The sequence below is a fragment of the Arachis hypogaea genome, chromosome 13, assembly GCF_003086295.3.
Source record: "Arachis hypogaea cultivar Tifrunner chromosome 13, arahy.Tifrunner.gnm2.J5K5, whole genome shotgun sequence".
Lineage (NCBI taxonomy): Eukaryota > Viridiplantae > Streptophyta > Magnoliopsida > Fabales > Fabaceae > Arachis > Arachis hypogaea.
The window spans coordinates 19,921,649-19,938,869 of record NC_092048.1 but is presented as its reverse complement, the minus strand read 5'-3'; the positions used below and the strand labels follow the sequence as shown (position 1 = coordinate 19,938,869).

At 39.3% G+C, this 17,221-nt stretch overlaps 1 protein-coding gene across 1 annotated transcript; it reads right to left on the bottom strand.

Moving 5' to 3' along the window:
• Positions 1 to 1,614: 1,614 nt before the first annotated feature.
• On the bottom strand, positions 1,615 to 5,622 carry LOC112737589 (pentatricopeptide repeat-containing protein At3g02330, mitochondrial). Its single transcript, XM_025787555.2, has 3 exons — positions 5,369 to 5,622; positions 2,603 to 4,782; positions 1,615 to 1,899 (listed from the first exon to the last, which is right to left on the bottom strand). The coding sequence occupies exon 2, from the start codon at positions 4,629 to 4,631 to the stop codon at positions 3,129 to 3,131; it is 1,503 nt and encodes a 500-aa protein (XP_025643340.1). The 5' UTR covers positions 4,632 to 4,782; positions 5,369 to 5,622; the 3' UTR covers positions 1,615 to 1,899; positions 2,603 to 3,128.
• Positions 5,623 to 17,221: the final 11,599 nt, after the last annotated feature.

Sequence of the window (17,221 nt, the reverse complement as noted above, 5' to 3'; positions counted from 1 at the left end):
ATATAACTTATTCCCATGTACCTGTGTATGTCTGGAGACGATGATAATAGTTGCCATTGTCGCCAGCAATGTTGAAAAAGTTATGGTTGTTGTCTGTGTATTTTTGTGTCCTATATATTCTTGGAGACGGTGATAATGACTTAAAAAATTGAGTTTCGTGGGTTTTGGAAAAAATTAAAGTGAAGTTCGTCGGGGATTAGACGAACTCTATAAAAAATATAACTCGCTCTAAATAAAAAAAATCGTATTTAAAAAATTTAAAGTTGAAAAATCAGGTATCGAAAAATAATTATTTTTTTATTTTATTTCTAAAAAAAATCTATATGTTCAGACATGATTTTAGAGCTTATTCAAAATAAGATAAGAGTTTAAATAAGAAATAGAGAATTATAATACCTAAAAATTATTTCAAATGGCATGCATATTCACACGATTTCAGCTAAGGATGCAATAATAATAATAATAATATAGAATGTCACCGGATATTAGAAGGACTGAACCTGGTTAAGGTTAATAAAAAAAGAACAACCTTGATTTTGGTTAACTAAAAGTTTGATTCAGGTCAATAAACCTAATTGGTTTTATATAAAAAAAATCGATTACAAAACCAATAACAAATTTTAAAAAAATAATAGATTTTTCCATTCAAAAATCAATTTTATATAAGATCAATTTGAGCATGTAAATCAATTTTTGACACTTTAAAAAATCAGTTTTTCTTTTTTTTACCATTATAAAACCGATTTAAATCTATAAACCGATTTTTTTTAGGGGAAATTCATCCAAATTTGCACTACCGGGTCATGTTATGACCATAGTATGTATATTAGTCCATGTCAACAAAGATCAATTGAGAACAAACATATATTAGTCCTCCCAACACCATATACCATAGTATATTCTGATTTACGAGAATGCTAATTGCTAACACTAACTATATCAATTTTAACCCACAGTAACACATTATTCCTTATCATTTATTTCAAAGCATGAAATACTCTAGAGTCAATTAAAAGAATAGTTGGGGAAAAAAAGAAACCTTGATTTGGTCACAACATAGTAACATAAAATTTTCACAAAGTACATGTATCGACACAAAGCAACACATCATCAAAGTATAACATCTACTATAGCCATCTTTGTAATAACATTATCAACAACATCCCTCACCATTTATATTGTATTAGATTTCAATAAATACCACCCATTGGAATATGACTAAACAAACCATGAAAAATGACTATCTAAGCTTTCAATTATGCACATAACCAATGGTTATTATATGCTAAACCGTGTTCCTCTGTCGATATAGCCAAGTAAAATACTATCTTTGGCCATAAAAAAAACCAAGAATGGAACAAAGCAAAATGTCAAGCAAGCCAAGCCAGTTCTCTTCATTAACTCTTGAAGCACATAGTCTATGACTCTTTGGCTATGATGCCAAACAACAGAGATATAACTGTTTTTGTTACATGAACATGGTAGAAAGATATGAGACAAAACATAACCCAATTCTAATCTATTTTCACAAAAATAATTTAGTGGAAATCTTATGAATGTTGGGATATTATTCCGGGCATAATCGTAAATATTTGCCAAAGTATGAACCAATCGAAACCAAAACTATAGTTGTCATATAATCCAATTGAATATCCGAAAAGTTTGACTCGTTGAAATTTAATAGCAATTACAAAATTGAAGTAAACAAGACCAAGAGAGACAGAAGCAATGAGGCTATCAAAATAAACGAATGTTCCAAAAGCCTAAAAGGCCTTGCCTCAACAAAAGAAAAATAAAAATCTAACACTCTAATTCCGTACCCACCAAACAACAATCTTTCAATCCAAAAAGCTTAAGCAGTCGCAGCTGCTCCCTTCTTCCTTGGTTCAGCTTCAGTACCTACTTCAACAGAAACAACATTACATTAACGAAATGAAAAACAATCAGGCAGAAGAGACCACAAGGACTGTCATGTACTTGAGTTACTGGGGTCCAAATTGAACAACCAAAAGCAATTACTATTGTTATATAGATACGTAGATAGACAGATAGATAGTGTTGATAAGCTGCTTGATGGAAATTGTAAGAGTATATATTAATAATGGAAATTGAAGTCAGAAACTATGTTAATATCCATATTTCTTGCCCCTTGGATTTCTAAAATTTGGTTAAGTTTGGTGAAAAAGCACTACTCTATGAATTAAATATTCTTGACCTGGGCTGAATCAATCATTTACAATTGGCAACCATATTTTTCTGTTATTAGAAATCAGAGAGCTGATTAATATACTCAACTTGAATAAATAAGAAAAGAAAGCATCCTTTATTTACATAACATCTCCAAAATCAATCCTAGAAAAACAGTTATGATGTAAGAAGTAAAACAAAGTCAATAATCATGATATATAAGCAGGATGCATGAATATGTTTAGATAAGAGCTTATTCAAAATAAGATAAGAGTTTAAACAAAAAATAGAGAATTACAATAATACCTAAAAAATGATCTCAAATGATATGCATATCCACACGGCATCAGCCAACGATGCTATAATAATAATAATAATAATATAGAATATCACTAGGCATCAACATCTTGGTCACCTTTTGTTGCATAAAATTTGTTCTGGATAAGCCCGACACGGAAATGCATCCAGCACAGCCCAGGGGCACCCCAGCAGCTCATCCAGGGGCCCAAACAGTCAACCATAACAGTGGGAGGGGAATCTGACCAAACCGGAAAAGATCCCCAATGAATAGCAAAATCTCTCACACAAGGGACCGCCATAATTCTCCCGAACCATGGGAAACAATGGCCGGATCATAATCTCTACTCGTATATGAAAAAGGGGAGACCTGAGCTCCTCCATGTACGTTGAACCCCCTATAAGATTTCATCTACTACCTCGAATACATGTTGCCTCTTGTTATCAGCTAAATTTTTCGAAGAACAACAGGGTTAAATTAGAGTCGGTATCCAACACATTGGATTTTTTCTGGAGATTATACTCTGCCTCAATCAACATGTGATAAATTAACAACATGAAAGTATCCAAGGTTCTCATCATAAATTGGAATCCGTAATCCATAGGAAGCAAGGAGAGTAGACCTATGCTTAAATATTGATATACTATGATATATAAATTGACACTTCTATAATTCCCAGATAAATCTTTTCCAACTCCGCATATATCTCAATTGATTGTTGATGAGTTACATCATCAACTGCAAAGACATGAAGCTTCTTATCTACCTCTATCCAACTCCATCCTGCAGGTTTTCTTATTCTCCTTCTTTGCATAAGGCTTCTGACTTCAGCCACTTTGTTCCATAAACCTTTTTTCACATAGATTTGTGCTAGTGATAAATATGGTGCTGCATTACATGGTTCCATCTTAATGAGCTGATCCGCAGCCTCCCTTCCAAGCTCTACATCTCCATGAATCTTGCAAGAATTCAAGAAGGAACTCCAGATTACATTATTTGGATCATAAGGCATTTCTACCATTAATTCCCTTGCCCTCCTAAGATTTCCATTTCTAGCATACAGATCAATCAAGCAAGCATATTGGTCTATATCAGGAGACAACTGGTAATCTGTGCTCATTTTGTTGAAGTACTCCACCCCTTTGTGAAGAAATCCAGCATGATTGCAAGCTGTTAAGATTGCTGTAAAACACACATGATCAGGAATGAACTCTTTCTCCACCAATAAATGATCAAAAAGTTCCAGAGCCTCCAAACCTCTACCGCAGCAAGCATAAGCCGTGATCATAGATGTCCACAACACACTATTTTTGTTAGAAGTCTGGTCCAACACAGCTCGAGCCTCACCAATGTCACCGCCCTTTGAATACATATCAATCAAAGCACTGACCACGAACACATTCTGCTCTGAACCCATCTTAACAACAACAGAGTGCACTTGTCTTCCTTGAAGAAGTATTGCAATGCCACTGCAAGCATTTAATACAGAACATAAAGTGTGATCAGTAACATCCAAATTCCTCTGCCGCATTTCCACAAACAGTTTCAGAGCGTCATCATAGTACAAGTTTTGACAATAACCAGAGATCATTGAATTATACACAATACTATCCCTTTCAGTACTTTCATCAAACACTAAAGCAGCAGCATCAACACACTCCCATTTTGCATAACAATCAACCAATGAGCACAACACAAAATTCATGGCACAAAATCCTCGTTTCACAACATGTGCATGAAGAATTGAACACTTTTCAAGGCCGCCATTTTGCCCCACACAAGAACCAATAACACTGGCAAAGGTAAAAGAATTAGGCTTAATTTGGGTACCCAACATATCCTTGAACAACAAGAACGCATCTTTTCCTTGTCCATTTATTGAGAACCCAGAAATGAGTGAAGTCCATGATACCTTATCGTGCACCTTCATGGATGTGAATACCTTCTTTGCCTCCAAAATGGAATCACATTTTGCATAGAAATCAATGAGTGCACTGCCAAGGAACAAACTATTCTCATACCCGGATCGAATGATATGAGCATGGATTTGTATACCTAAAGGCCAATTAAGAGTTTTTGCGCAAGAACTAAGTGTGGCACAAAGAACATGCTTCGTTGGTATTGATCCCAATGCTATTGAATTCATTGCATTTGATGACTCTATTAGTGCTTCTTCATGGGTACTCTCATGAATGGAACAATGAAAAATTGCATTGGAGCCAACAGGGAGTGTGAGCAAGCACAAGCATTTTGTCGAACAGATGGTATGCAAGAGATTGTGAATCCATGACACACTCCTGATCAAGGTTACGAGAATCAAACTGGTCAGCGAACCAGTCAAGTGACGGATTTAAAGGTTCAATGATCTAACCATGGTTGAACCGTAATTGAACCAGTTTAATTAAGTATAAAATAAAATTATTTAAAATATAACCATATAAATTTCTAAATATCTAAATTAAATGTTTCAATAACAATAAAATTCAAAATTTGCCTCATTGCCATGGTGTTATGGAAGATATGGAATGCAAGGAACATGAAGATTTTCGAAGATAAAGATGTCTCTCCACAAGAAATTGTTAGTGCTGCATCAAGATTGAAGGAAGAAAGGGAGGCAGAAAGGGAGATATGGGTAAAAATTGAAAATACAATCATAGCTAACATTGATTAAGAAACAGAATAGCCCACAAAATCAGCACCACAAATATTAACAAACAACAGCAGCAAACAACATCACAAAATCAAAATCATGAAGCAAAATAGAATTTTAAAATATAAAAATAAATTACATTATCAGAAACTTATTATTAATGAGGATAAAAGCAAATTCATGAAGCAAAATGCCAAAATCCAAGCAGAAAATAGGAGACCAGTGAAACTTACCAGGATGAGGGAGAAGTGGCCGGAGAGGCGAGAGACGCCGGCAAAGATGCGAGCAGTGGCGCTGGTGGCAACGACCCGGAGTAGCGATGCAGGAGGATAAACGGAGAACGGCGGCGGCGCAGTAGTGAACGAACTGAACGGAGTGGCGATGCAGAGAACGGATCAGTGACGCCGGCTGACTTGGAGAGCAGAGAAGGAAAAGGGGAGAAGAGGAAGGTAGAAACTAGCAACTCTCAACTTCGCAGCAGCACTATGAGACGTTTTCCTCTACGGTAAAGTTTAGAGCAAGGTTGCGAGAACCGGACCGGTCAATGAACCGGTAAAGTGACTGGTTTATTGGTTTGATCGGAGTTCAACCGAAATTTAACCGATTTAATTAAATATTAAATAAAATTATTAAAAATTTAATAATTTTTAAATAAAAAAATTTTAATATGAAAATAATTTTTGAGTTATACCTCAATATGAAACTAAAAGGTGTTATACCTCAAGATTAGAGGTTAGTAGTTTTCTTAAAAACATTAACACTAGATACATTAAAATGCTCAATAAAACATTAATAGAGATTATTTATTCATAATAATTAACACAAAGTTCCTCTATTATTTAGATGTAAATGGTACCAATAAAAATAAAAAAAAATCCCCTAAATTACATTCTTAATAATTACCTCATTTTAGACATTTCCACCATGTAACAATAGTGGCTTTATGCCAGTCACAGAGAACCAAGGTTGCGAGAATCGAATCGGTCATTGAACCGGTCGAGTAACTGGTTCAATGGTTCAATGGTCCAATCGTGGTTGAACCGATTTCGTTAAATATAAAATAAAATTATTAAAAATACAATATACTACAATTTAATCAGCAACAATGTGAATTCCACCATGTGAAATCATGGCATAAATTAAAGAATACATCATATTTAGTTCCACAATGTGAATTCTATATTCTGTAATGTATTCTTCTAAATTTTTTCAATCTTTCATATAATAATAAAATTTAAAATTTCATAACCCACCTACTAACTATACTATATCTCATCTCATCATTAAAATTCTACATTCAAATTCAAAGATTACAATTTATAACTAAAAGAAATCATGGCATAAAATACTAATTAGAATCAACAAATTACTTAATTAATGCCAAATTACTAATTAGAAATAGCTATGAACCAATCTCAGCAGCAACATTTTTTCAATATGTGCAAAACAAACTATCCCTGCCCTATTAAAACCCAATTTCTCAGCCATTACAGCAAAATAAAAACCACAGCCAATACAGCAATTACAGTAAAATTCAGAATTACACTAATTCAAAATCCAAAATTATATCAATTCTGTTCAGCATTATAAAATTATACCAAAATTCAATTCAGCATTCAAAATCCAGGATCCGAAATTATATCATAATAAGGAGGATAATTAGAAGAATACATTACAAACTGCCCTAACCATCTGTAGATCACATTTCCTAAATGTGATCGCCTTAGCGGTTTGCACGGCATATGCATTCCCAGTGTCCTTGAACTCTTCTCTGGATGCATACACTGTGCCCACTTCCCACTTGTATTGGCTCATGTCTTTTTGATGCTTGTGAACTGGATAACGGTGGTCTGAATCAGACACATCATCTCCAACCTCGTGGTCATTCTCTAATTCATCACTCCTTGCTCCATCTTCATCTTCAAAGTTATCAGTTGCGACCCCCTTCTTTTTCACTGCCCTACTTTTTTCATTCACCACATTATCTTGAAATCCACTAACAGCAGGATCAAGCTCATCTTCACTGTTGGTAAAGTGTTAGCCAGTGGTTCAACCACAGAGGTGGCTAAATCCATCTATGAAGGAAATGGTGCAGAAAGAGGTCACTAAGTTACTAGAGGCTGGAATTATTTATCCTATTTCTGATAGCCCCTGGGTGAGCCCTGTCCATGTTGTCCCTATGTGTATTGACTATAGAAGGCTCAATACAGCCACCAGAAATGATCATTTTCATTTACCATTCATAGACCAGATGCTAGAGAGACTAGCAGGTCATGAATACTACTGCTTTTTGGATGGCTATTCAGGATACAACCAAATTGCAGTAGATCCTTAGGACCAAGAGAAAACAGCATTCACATGTCTTTCTGGAGTATTTGCCTACAGAAGAATGCCCTTTGGTCTATGCAATGCACCTGCAACCTTTCAGAAGTGCATGCTCTCTATCTTCTCTGATATGGTAGAAAAATTTCTGGAAGTCTTCATGGATGACTTTTCAGTATTTGGAGACTCATTCAGCTCCTGTCTTGACCATTTAGCACTTGTTCTGAAAAGATGCCAATAGACCAACCTAGTTTTAAACTGGAAAAAATGTCACTTCATGGTGACTGAAGGAATTGTCCTTGGGCATAAAATTTTAAACAAGGGAATAGAGGTGGATCAAGCTAAAGTGGAAATAATTGAAAAATTACCACCACCTGCCAATGTAAAGGCAATCAGAAGCTTTCTGGGACATGCAGGATTCTACAGGAGGTTTATAAAGGATTTTTCAAAAATTACAAAACCTCTGAGCAATCTACTAGCTGCTGATACGCCATTTGTATTTGACACAGAGTGTCTGCAAGTGTTTGAAACCCTGAAAGCTAAGCTGGTCACAGCACCAGTCATCTCTGCACCAGACTGGACATTACCATTCGAACTAATGTGTGATGCAAGTGACCATGCCATTGGTGCAGTGTTAGGACAGAGGCATAACAAGCTTCTGCACGTCATTTACTATGCTAGCCGTGTTTTAAATGATGCACAGAAGAATTACACAACCACAGAAAAAGAGTTACTTGCAGTGGTTTGTGCCATTGACAAGTTTAGATCCTATTTAGTAGGTTCAAAAGTGATTATGTATACTGACCATGCTGCTCTTAAATACTTACTCACAAAGCAGAATTCAAAACCCAGGCTCATAAGATAGGTGTTGCTTCTGCAAGAGTTTGATATAGAAATAAGAGACAGAAAAGGGACAGAGAACCAGGTAGCTGATCACCTGTCCCGGATAGAACCAGTGGCAGGGGCATCCCTCCCTCCTACTGAGATCTCTGAAATCTTTCCGGATGAGCAACTCTTCGCCATTCAGGAAGCACCATGGTTTGCAGACAGGAAAGGGAAGAAGCATGAAATGCTTCTCTCAATACAGAGTCAAATAAAACTCCCACATTCAAACTCTAAGTTTGGTGTTGGGAGGCCACAACCAGACTCTAAGTTTGGTGTTAAGAGGCCATCATCATGCTCTGAGTATCTGTGAGGCTCCATGAGAGCCCACTGTCAAGCTACTGACATTAAAGAAGCGCTTGTTGGGAGGCAACCCAATTTTACTTATCTATGTTAAATTTCTATTTTCCATTGTTATTTTATGATTTCTGTAGGTTGATGATCATGTGAAGTCACAAAAACAATTTAAAAAGCAAAAACAAACTGAAAAACAGAATGAAAAACAGCACACACTGGAGGAGAAGCCTACTGGCGTTTAAACGCCAGTAAGATCAGCAGAATGGGCATTTAACGCCCAGTCTGACACCATTCTGGGCGTTTAACGCCAGAAATGGGCACCAGACTGGCGTTTAACGCCAGAAAAGGGCAAGAAGCTGGCGTTAAACGCCAGAAATGGGTAGCAACATGGCGTTTAACGCCAGGATTGGCAACAAGGGGCGTTTTGCAAGCCTAATTGGTGCAGGGATGAGAAATCCTTGACACCTCAGGATCTGTAGACCCCACAGGATCCCCACCAACCTCAACTCACTCTCTCTTCTTCACACCTTTTCATAATACTCTTCCCCATATACCCTTCACCAATCACCTCAATACCTCTTCTCCAAAAATCCCTCACCTATCAAATCCTACCCTCTTCTCCATAAAACCTTCACCAATCCACATCCATCCATCACAAACCCATCCATACATGACCAAACCTTACCCTCTCCCCACTCCTATATAAAGCCATCTTCGCCCCTTCATTTTCACACATCTTTTGCTCGAGGACGAGCAAACCTTCTAAGTTTGGTGTGGTAAAAGCATTGCTTTTCATTTTTCTATAACCATTTATGGCACCTAAGGCCGGAGAAACCTCTTGGAAGAGGAAAGATAAGGTAGTGGCTTCCAACTCCGAGTCATGAGAGATGGAGAGATTCATCTCAAAAGCCCATCACTAGAAAGAGGATGGAGCAAACAAGAGAGCCCACTCATGGACCTCAACAAAAGCAACCCATTATCCTCCATGAAATTAGAGAAGACCAAAGAGTTATGAGAAAGGAGCAACAAAGGCAAGGAAGAGATATTGAGGAGCTCAAGTACTCCATAAGATCTTCAAGAGGAAGAACAAGCCGCCATCACTAAGGTGGACCCGTTCTTTAATGTCCTTGTTCTTTATTTTCTGTTTTTTGAATTTTTATGCTTTATGTTTATTTATGTTTGTGTCTTATTACATGATCACTAGTGTCTAAGTGTCTATACCTTAAAGCTATGAAAATAAATCCATCACCTTTCTTAAATAAAAAGTGTTTTTAATTGCAAAAGAAAAAGAAGTACATGAATTTCAAATTTTAAAACAGATTAATTATTTTGATGTGGTGGCAATACTTTTTGTTTTCTGAATGAATGCTTGAATAGTGCATATTTTTGAATTCGTTGTTCATGAATGTTAAAATTGTTGACTCTTGAAAGAATAATGAAAAAGGAGAAATGTTATTCATAATCTGAAAAATCATAAAAAATTGATTCTTGAAGCAAGAAAAAGCAGTGAATAGAAAAAAAAAAGGATGATATGAGGAAAAAAAAAGAGAGAGAAAAAGAAAGAAAAAGCAAGCAGAAGAAGCCAATAGCCCTTTAAACCAAAAGGCAAGGGTAATAAAAAGGATCCAAGGCTTTGAGCATCAGTGGATAGGAGGGCCCTCAGGAATAAAATCCTGGCCTAAGCGGCTAAACCAAGCTATCCCTAACCATGTGCTTATGGCGTGAAGGTGTCAAGTGAAAACTTGAGACTGAGCAGTTAAAGTCGTGGTCCAAAGCAAAAAGAGTGTGCTTAAGAGCTCTGGACACCTCTAATTGGGGACTCTAGCAAAGCTGAGTCACAATCTGAAAAGGTTCACCCAGTTATGTGTCTGTGGCATTTATGTATCCGGTGGTAATACTGGAAAACAAAATGCTTAGGGTCACGGCTAAGACTCATAAAGTAGTTGTGTTCAAGAATCAACATACTTAACTAGGAGAATCAATAACACTATCTGGATTCTGAGTTCCTATAGAAGCCAATCATTCTGAACTTCAAAGGATAAAGTGAGATGCCAAAACTGTTTAGAAGCAAAAAGCTAATAGCCCCGCTCATCTAATTAAGACTGATCTTCATAGATGTTTTTGGACTTAATTGTATATTCTCTTCTTTTTATCCTATTTGATTTTTAGTTGCTTGGGGACAAGCAACAATTTAAGTTTGATGTTGTGATGAGCGGATAATTTATACGCTTTTTGGCACTGTTTTTAGTATGTTTTTAGTATATTTTAGTTAGTTTTTATTATATTTTTATTAGTTTTTATTTAAAATTCACTTTTCTGGACTTTACTACGAGTTTGTGTTTTTTTCTGTGATTTCAGATATTTTTTGGCTGATGAGGGACCTGAGCAAAAATCTGATTCAGAGGCTGAAAAAGGACTGCAGATGCTGTTGGATTCTGACCTCCCTGCACTCGAAGTAGATTTCCTGGAGCTACAAAAGCCCAATTGGCGCGCTCTCAATTGCGTTGGAAAGTAGACATCCTGGGCTTTCCAGTAATATATAATAGTTCATACTTTGTCTAAGATTTGATGGCCCAAACCGGCGTTCCAAGTCAGCTTAAAATTTCTGGCGTTTAACGCCAGAACTGGCATAAAAGCTGGAGTTAAACGCCCAAACTGGCACAATAGCTGGCGTTTAACTCCAAGAAAAGTCTCTACACATGAAAGCTTCAATGCTCAGCCCAAGCACACACCAAGTGGGCCCCGAAAGTGGATTTTTACACTAAACACCCTAGCTTACTCATTTTCTGTAACCCTAGGTCACTAGTTTACTATAAAAACTACTTTTAGTAATTCATCTTGTACCTCCTGACATTCTACATGTTTCATATTGTATCTTCCATGGCATGAGTCTCTAAACCCCATTGTTGGGGTGAGGAGCTCTGCTGTTCTTCATGAATTAATGCAATTACTACTGTTTTCCATTCTATCACGCTTGCTTCTATTCTAAGATATTCATTCGCACTTCAACCTGATGAATGTGATGATCCATGACACTCATCATCATTCTCACCTATGAACGCGTGCCTGACAACCACCTCCGTTCTACCTTTAGATTGAATGCATATCTCTTAGCCTCATGATTCAGATCAGAGTCTTCGTGGTATAAGCTAGAATTATTGGCGGCCATTCCTGAGATCCGGAACGTCTAAACTTTGTCTGTAGTATTCTGAGTAGGATCTGGAAAGGGATGACTGTGACGAGCTTCAAACTCGCGAGTGTTGGGCGTAGTGACAGACGCAAAAGGATCAATGGATCCTATTCCGACATGATCAAGAACCGACAGATGATTAGCCGTGTGGTGACAGCGCATTTGGAACATTTTCACTGAGAGGACGGGAAGTAGTCATTGACAACGATGATGCCCAACTTAAAGCTTGCCATGGAAGGAGCCTTGCGTGCATGAAGAAGAAGATAGTAGGAAAGCAGAGATTCAGAAGACAAAGCATCTCCAAAGCCTCAACCTGTTCTTCATTACTGCATAACAAGTATTTATTTCATGTTCTTTTACTTTTTATAATTAAATCTGAGAATTATTGATATCCTGACTAAGAGTTACAAGATAACCATAGCTTGCTTCAAGCCGACAATCTCCGTGGGATCGACCTTTACTCACGTAAGGTATTACTTGGACGACCTAGTGCACTTGCTATTTAGTTGTGCGGAGTTACAAAAGTGTGATTGTAATTTGGTGCACCAGAAGGGCTAGTCACATGGCAGTCAAAAAAAGGAAACCATCTGCTGAAGATGAAGAACAGAGCAGCCGCACTCACATGTCCAGGAAGGGGGAGAAACAAAGTTGCTCTATATGTGGTGTTGTTGGACATAATAAAAGCAGATGGCCTAAACCTATTGAGAATGAGGTATGTTGATTAATTTTTTACATTGCTTGTCTGAGATTTTTCATTAAGCCTTATGTACATATCTATTGATTGCAACTGTTTAATAGGCCCAAAATTCCAAGAAACTAAGCAAAGGCAAGCAATCCAGGGGAAGCAACAACTCACAGCCTCCAGCTGCTAAGGGAGGAAAGAAAATTGTATCTACACAGCCCACTCCTAAGCTCACTGTCAAGAGAAAAGTTGCTTCAGCAACACAGCCACCAACTTCAGCCTAGTCCAACACTGTAACACAGCCAAAAAGGCCTAGAGGCAGGCCCAAGGGGACCACGAAGCCCACATCTTCAGCCCAACATGATCCACCACCCAAGAGGATTGTAAGCCCAAAAATCTCAGCACCTTCTACATCCTCATCACAGCCAACCACCACAACTCTTCCAGCATCTCAACCATCCTTTGTCATAGCTTCAAGCCAACCCACTTGGCACTACTTTGTCAGCCTTACTGGAGGACCTTATTTTTCTCCCAGGAAACTGAAGTTAATGGCAAAGTTGCCTCCAAAAAATGGGGATTGCTTTAGGGAAATGACAACACTTAGCATCAAATTGTCATAGTTTTATACCATGCATGTTTGTTTATTTTGTTTTAAGTTTGTGTTAAGATTCTGGTTAAACAGTGTGGACTTGTTTGTTACTTTTTGTTGCTTATATTTTGCCTTTGTGCTACTGACTGTCGTACTGAATTATTGGCTTGTTCCCAGCCAATCCTTTTAATGGTTAGTTTATTTTAAGTAAGTTTCGTTTAAGGTTCTGGTAATGTCAAACACTATGCTTATTATGTATTTAGACATTTACCATTTTAATGACATTTGTTCATACCCTGGGTCAAGATGTCCGACCCGGGATGTTTAGCGACAAGCCGACCGACCTCTTCAGGTCAGACTATCCGACCTCTTCTCAAAGAACTCGGTCAATGTCCGACCTCTTCACAAAGAGCTCGGCCAAAACGCTACAGAGGCCCAATAAGGGCCCAAATAGAGAGACACGACCCAAACCCAAAGGCAGCCCAAGCCTATAGAAGTAAGGGCGGTTCCCTTGAAGATAAGCTGACCTCACCCAAAGATAAGATAAAATAAAATAAGATAACTAACTTATCTTATCTAAAAGGGTCACTATCACACCATTATAAATACACTGGAGCACCCAGGTATAACTCATACTCTGATTCTACATAAAAACCTGCTACTACCCTTGCTAACTTAAGCATCGGAGTCCCTTGCAGGTACCCCCACCCTCCGGTGATGAAGGATCAGCAGTGTATCTAGTCCCACAAGTCGGACACGACAGCTCCGGCCGCCACCCACCAGCCGGACAAGTCATCTCCGACCAAGCACAGAAGATCTCGTCCGAGATCGACCTACAGTTTCAGGTAACCCCCGAAACATTGGCACCGTTGCCGGGGAACCTGGAAGCCATCCCATCACCATGGAGGATGACCACGACAACGATCACAACTTTGGTTTGGTGGACAGAATGCTAAACAAAGACACGGATGCCACCTCCAAAGACACACCTCAAAACGGGGGAGATAAGCAACCCCCAAACACAAAAATTTTGGAAGTTATCCGTAAGCAACAGAATCGCCTTAAACAGCTGGAACAAGAAGCTGAGAGAAACCTCCGGAGAGAAACTAGGTGACGACGAGAGCTAGAGGACAAGCTCCTAAAGCTCGAGGCTGATCTCAAAGCCAAAACCATTCAACCCAGTCACGATGACGACTCCCACAAGGACAAAGATCCATTCACCAAGGAGATCATGAAAGCTAAAGTCCCAAAGGACTTCAAAGCTCCCGACATGACTCCGTACGACGGCACATCGGATCCAAGCCATCATCTTAGCAATTTCAGAAGCAGGATGTATCTCACGGAGGCCTCAGATGCAATCCGTTATTTTCCATCCAGAAGGACAAAGCCAAGCACGCCCCAAGTTTATTAGGAATCAAGCAAGGAGATCGGAAAAGTCTCCGCAGCTACATGGAAAGATTCAACAAAGCATGCCTTGACATACAAAGTCTTCCAACAGAAGCGGCCAGCATGGGACTCATCAATGGCCTTAGAGAAGGACCTTTCAACCACTTAATATCCAAGAAATACCCAACATCTCTAAACGAAGTCTAACAAAGGGAGGAAAAATATATCAATATGGAGGAGAACTCCCAATTGGGAGATAGCTCAAAAACTGGATTCTCCTAACCCACCACGGAACAAGGATAAAGAGTCCAAGAAAAAAGAAGATCAACCCGGTGAGAAGCCTATAAAATACCACAATTACACCCCTCTTCGGGTGTCTCTTGTGGATGTTTACTGAGAAATATGCAACACTGAGAAGATCCCACCACCTCGCCTAATCAAAAACAAAAGAGGTCGGACGAGTGGAACATCCACCTCACACCAAAGAGGTCGGACGAGTGGAACATCCACCTCACACCGAAGAGGTCGGACGAGTGGAACATCCACCTCACACCAAAGAGGTCGGGCGAGTTGAAGATCCACCTCACACCGAAGAGGTCGGGCGAGTTGAACGTCTACCTCACACCGAAGAGGTCAGACGAGTTGAACGTCCACCTCACACCCCTGAGAGACATGTTCATATGATAAATGGAGGATTCGCAGGAGGAGGCATCTCTAAATCATCTTGCAAAAGACACCTCCAAGAGGTATATTAAGGAAGGGAGAGAGGTTTGAAAAGGACAACGGAGTGTGAACAAGCCTTCCGAGATTTCAAAAATTCTTGGGGCAACCACCCATTCTTACCCGACCAAGGGAAAGTGAAGAACTCATATCATACCTCGCAGTGGGAAGTCGGGCAATAGCCTCAGCACTAGTCAAAGAAGACGAAAAGGGGGCAACAACCCGTCTACAGCAAAGCTCTACAAGGGACCGAACTAAACTATCAAAAGATAGAAAAAGTTTGCATATGCCCTCATACTCACCTCTCAACGACTCCACCCATATTTTCAAGCTCACACTATCAGAGTTCGAACCAACCAGCCCATAAAAGGCATCTTACAGAAAACAAACTTAGCTGGAAGAATCGGGACCCTGGACAAAACCAGAGAATAGCTCGGACAATTCAGGGGACCCTGGACAAAAACAAAAAACAGCTCGGACATTTCGGTGGATATGAGGTCCGACACATACCTCGGGAGCAGAATGCCCGAGCTAATGTACTTTCAAAACTAGCCAGTACCAACAACTCGGGCAAATAAGGAAACAACTCGGACAATAACAGCAAAACATCAGGTGTCAGATATAGCAGTAAAAGGGAAACCCCAGGACTCACACAAAAGTCCAGGGGCACCCTTTGGAGGCAACAACAGAGTAAAAACCCAAATACAAAGTCAAAGCTTTACATAAAAAAGCATGCCAACTTCCACATTACCCCACCAAAGGAGCTCATCAGTGTAACATCACCTTGGCCGTTCGCAAAGAGGGGACTCGACCTCCTCGGACTATTTTCCAAAGGATCGGGACAAGTCAAGTTCTTCATTGTAAGGGTGGATTACTTCACAAAATGGATTGAGGTAGAGCCCCTAGCTAATACCACTGCTCAAAAAAGTCAGAAATTCTTGTACAGAAACATTGTTACAAGGTTTGGGGTTCCTTACTCCATCACCACAGACGATGCCACTTAATTCATGGACACAGGTTTCAAGAAGTTGGTGGCTGACTTGAAAAGAAAGCACCAATTCACATCCGAAGAACACCCACAAGCCAGTGGACAAGCAGAAGCTGCCAACAAAGTCATACTAGCTGGGTTAAAACGACACAAAGGGAGCTTGGGCTGAAGAGCTCCCACAAGTCCGATGGACATATTGGACAACTCCACACTTCACCACGGGGGAATCATCCTTCCGATTAATTTACGGAATGGAGGCAATGATCCCAGTAGAGATCAAAAAAGGATCCCCCAGAATGATCCTCTACAATGAAGAGGTCAACTCCCAAATCCAAAGGAAAGAACTCAACCTATTTCCAGAAGTCCGAGAGAGAGCTCGGATCAAAGGAAGAGGCGTTAAAACGTCGAATGGCCTCAAGATACAATCAGAAGGTAGTACAGCAAAGCTTTGCCAACAACGACCTCATCCTAATCCGAAATGATATCGGAACAACTCGACCTGGAGAAGGAAAGCTGACAGCAAACTGAAAAGGACCCTACCGAATCATAAAAGTACTTGGAAAGGGCTACTACAGACTGTCCGAACTCGAAGGGCAAGAGCTACCAAGGTCATGGCATGCCTGCAATCTAAAAAGGGCGCCAGGCCGAGATCTAAAAAGATTGCCTGACCTAGAAGGGTAAGCACTAACATGTACACACTCTTATCCTCATTTTATTGTTTAAAAGATTGCAGATTCCCTAAAAAGTTTCCTACCAAGACACCCGATTACGGCAGGTCGGCAAGGTGAAAACCAAATTCACCGCCCGATCACGACAAAGTCGGCAAGGTGAAAACCAACTTCACCACCCGACCGCGATGAAAACCGAATTCATCATTTGATTTCGACAAAGGTCGACAAAGTGAAAACCAAATTCACTGCTCTACCAAGACGCATTAATCTGAGCGCAAAATTTTACTGCCTGATCACGACAAGGTCGGCGGGGTGAAAACCAAATTCACCGTCCGATCACGATAAAAGTCGGCAAAGAT

Coding starts and splice junctions, on each gene's coding strand:
- LOC112737589 (XM_025787555.2), bottom strand. CDS start 4,631: ATGAATTCAATAGCATTGGGATCAATACCAACGAAGCATGTTCTTTGT.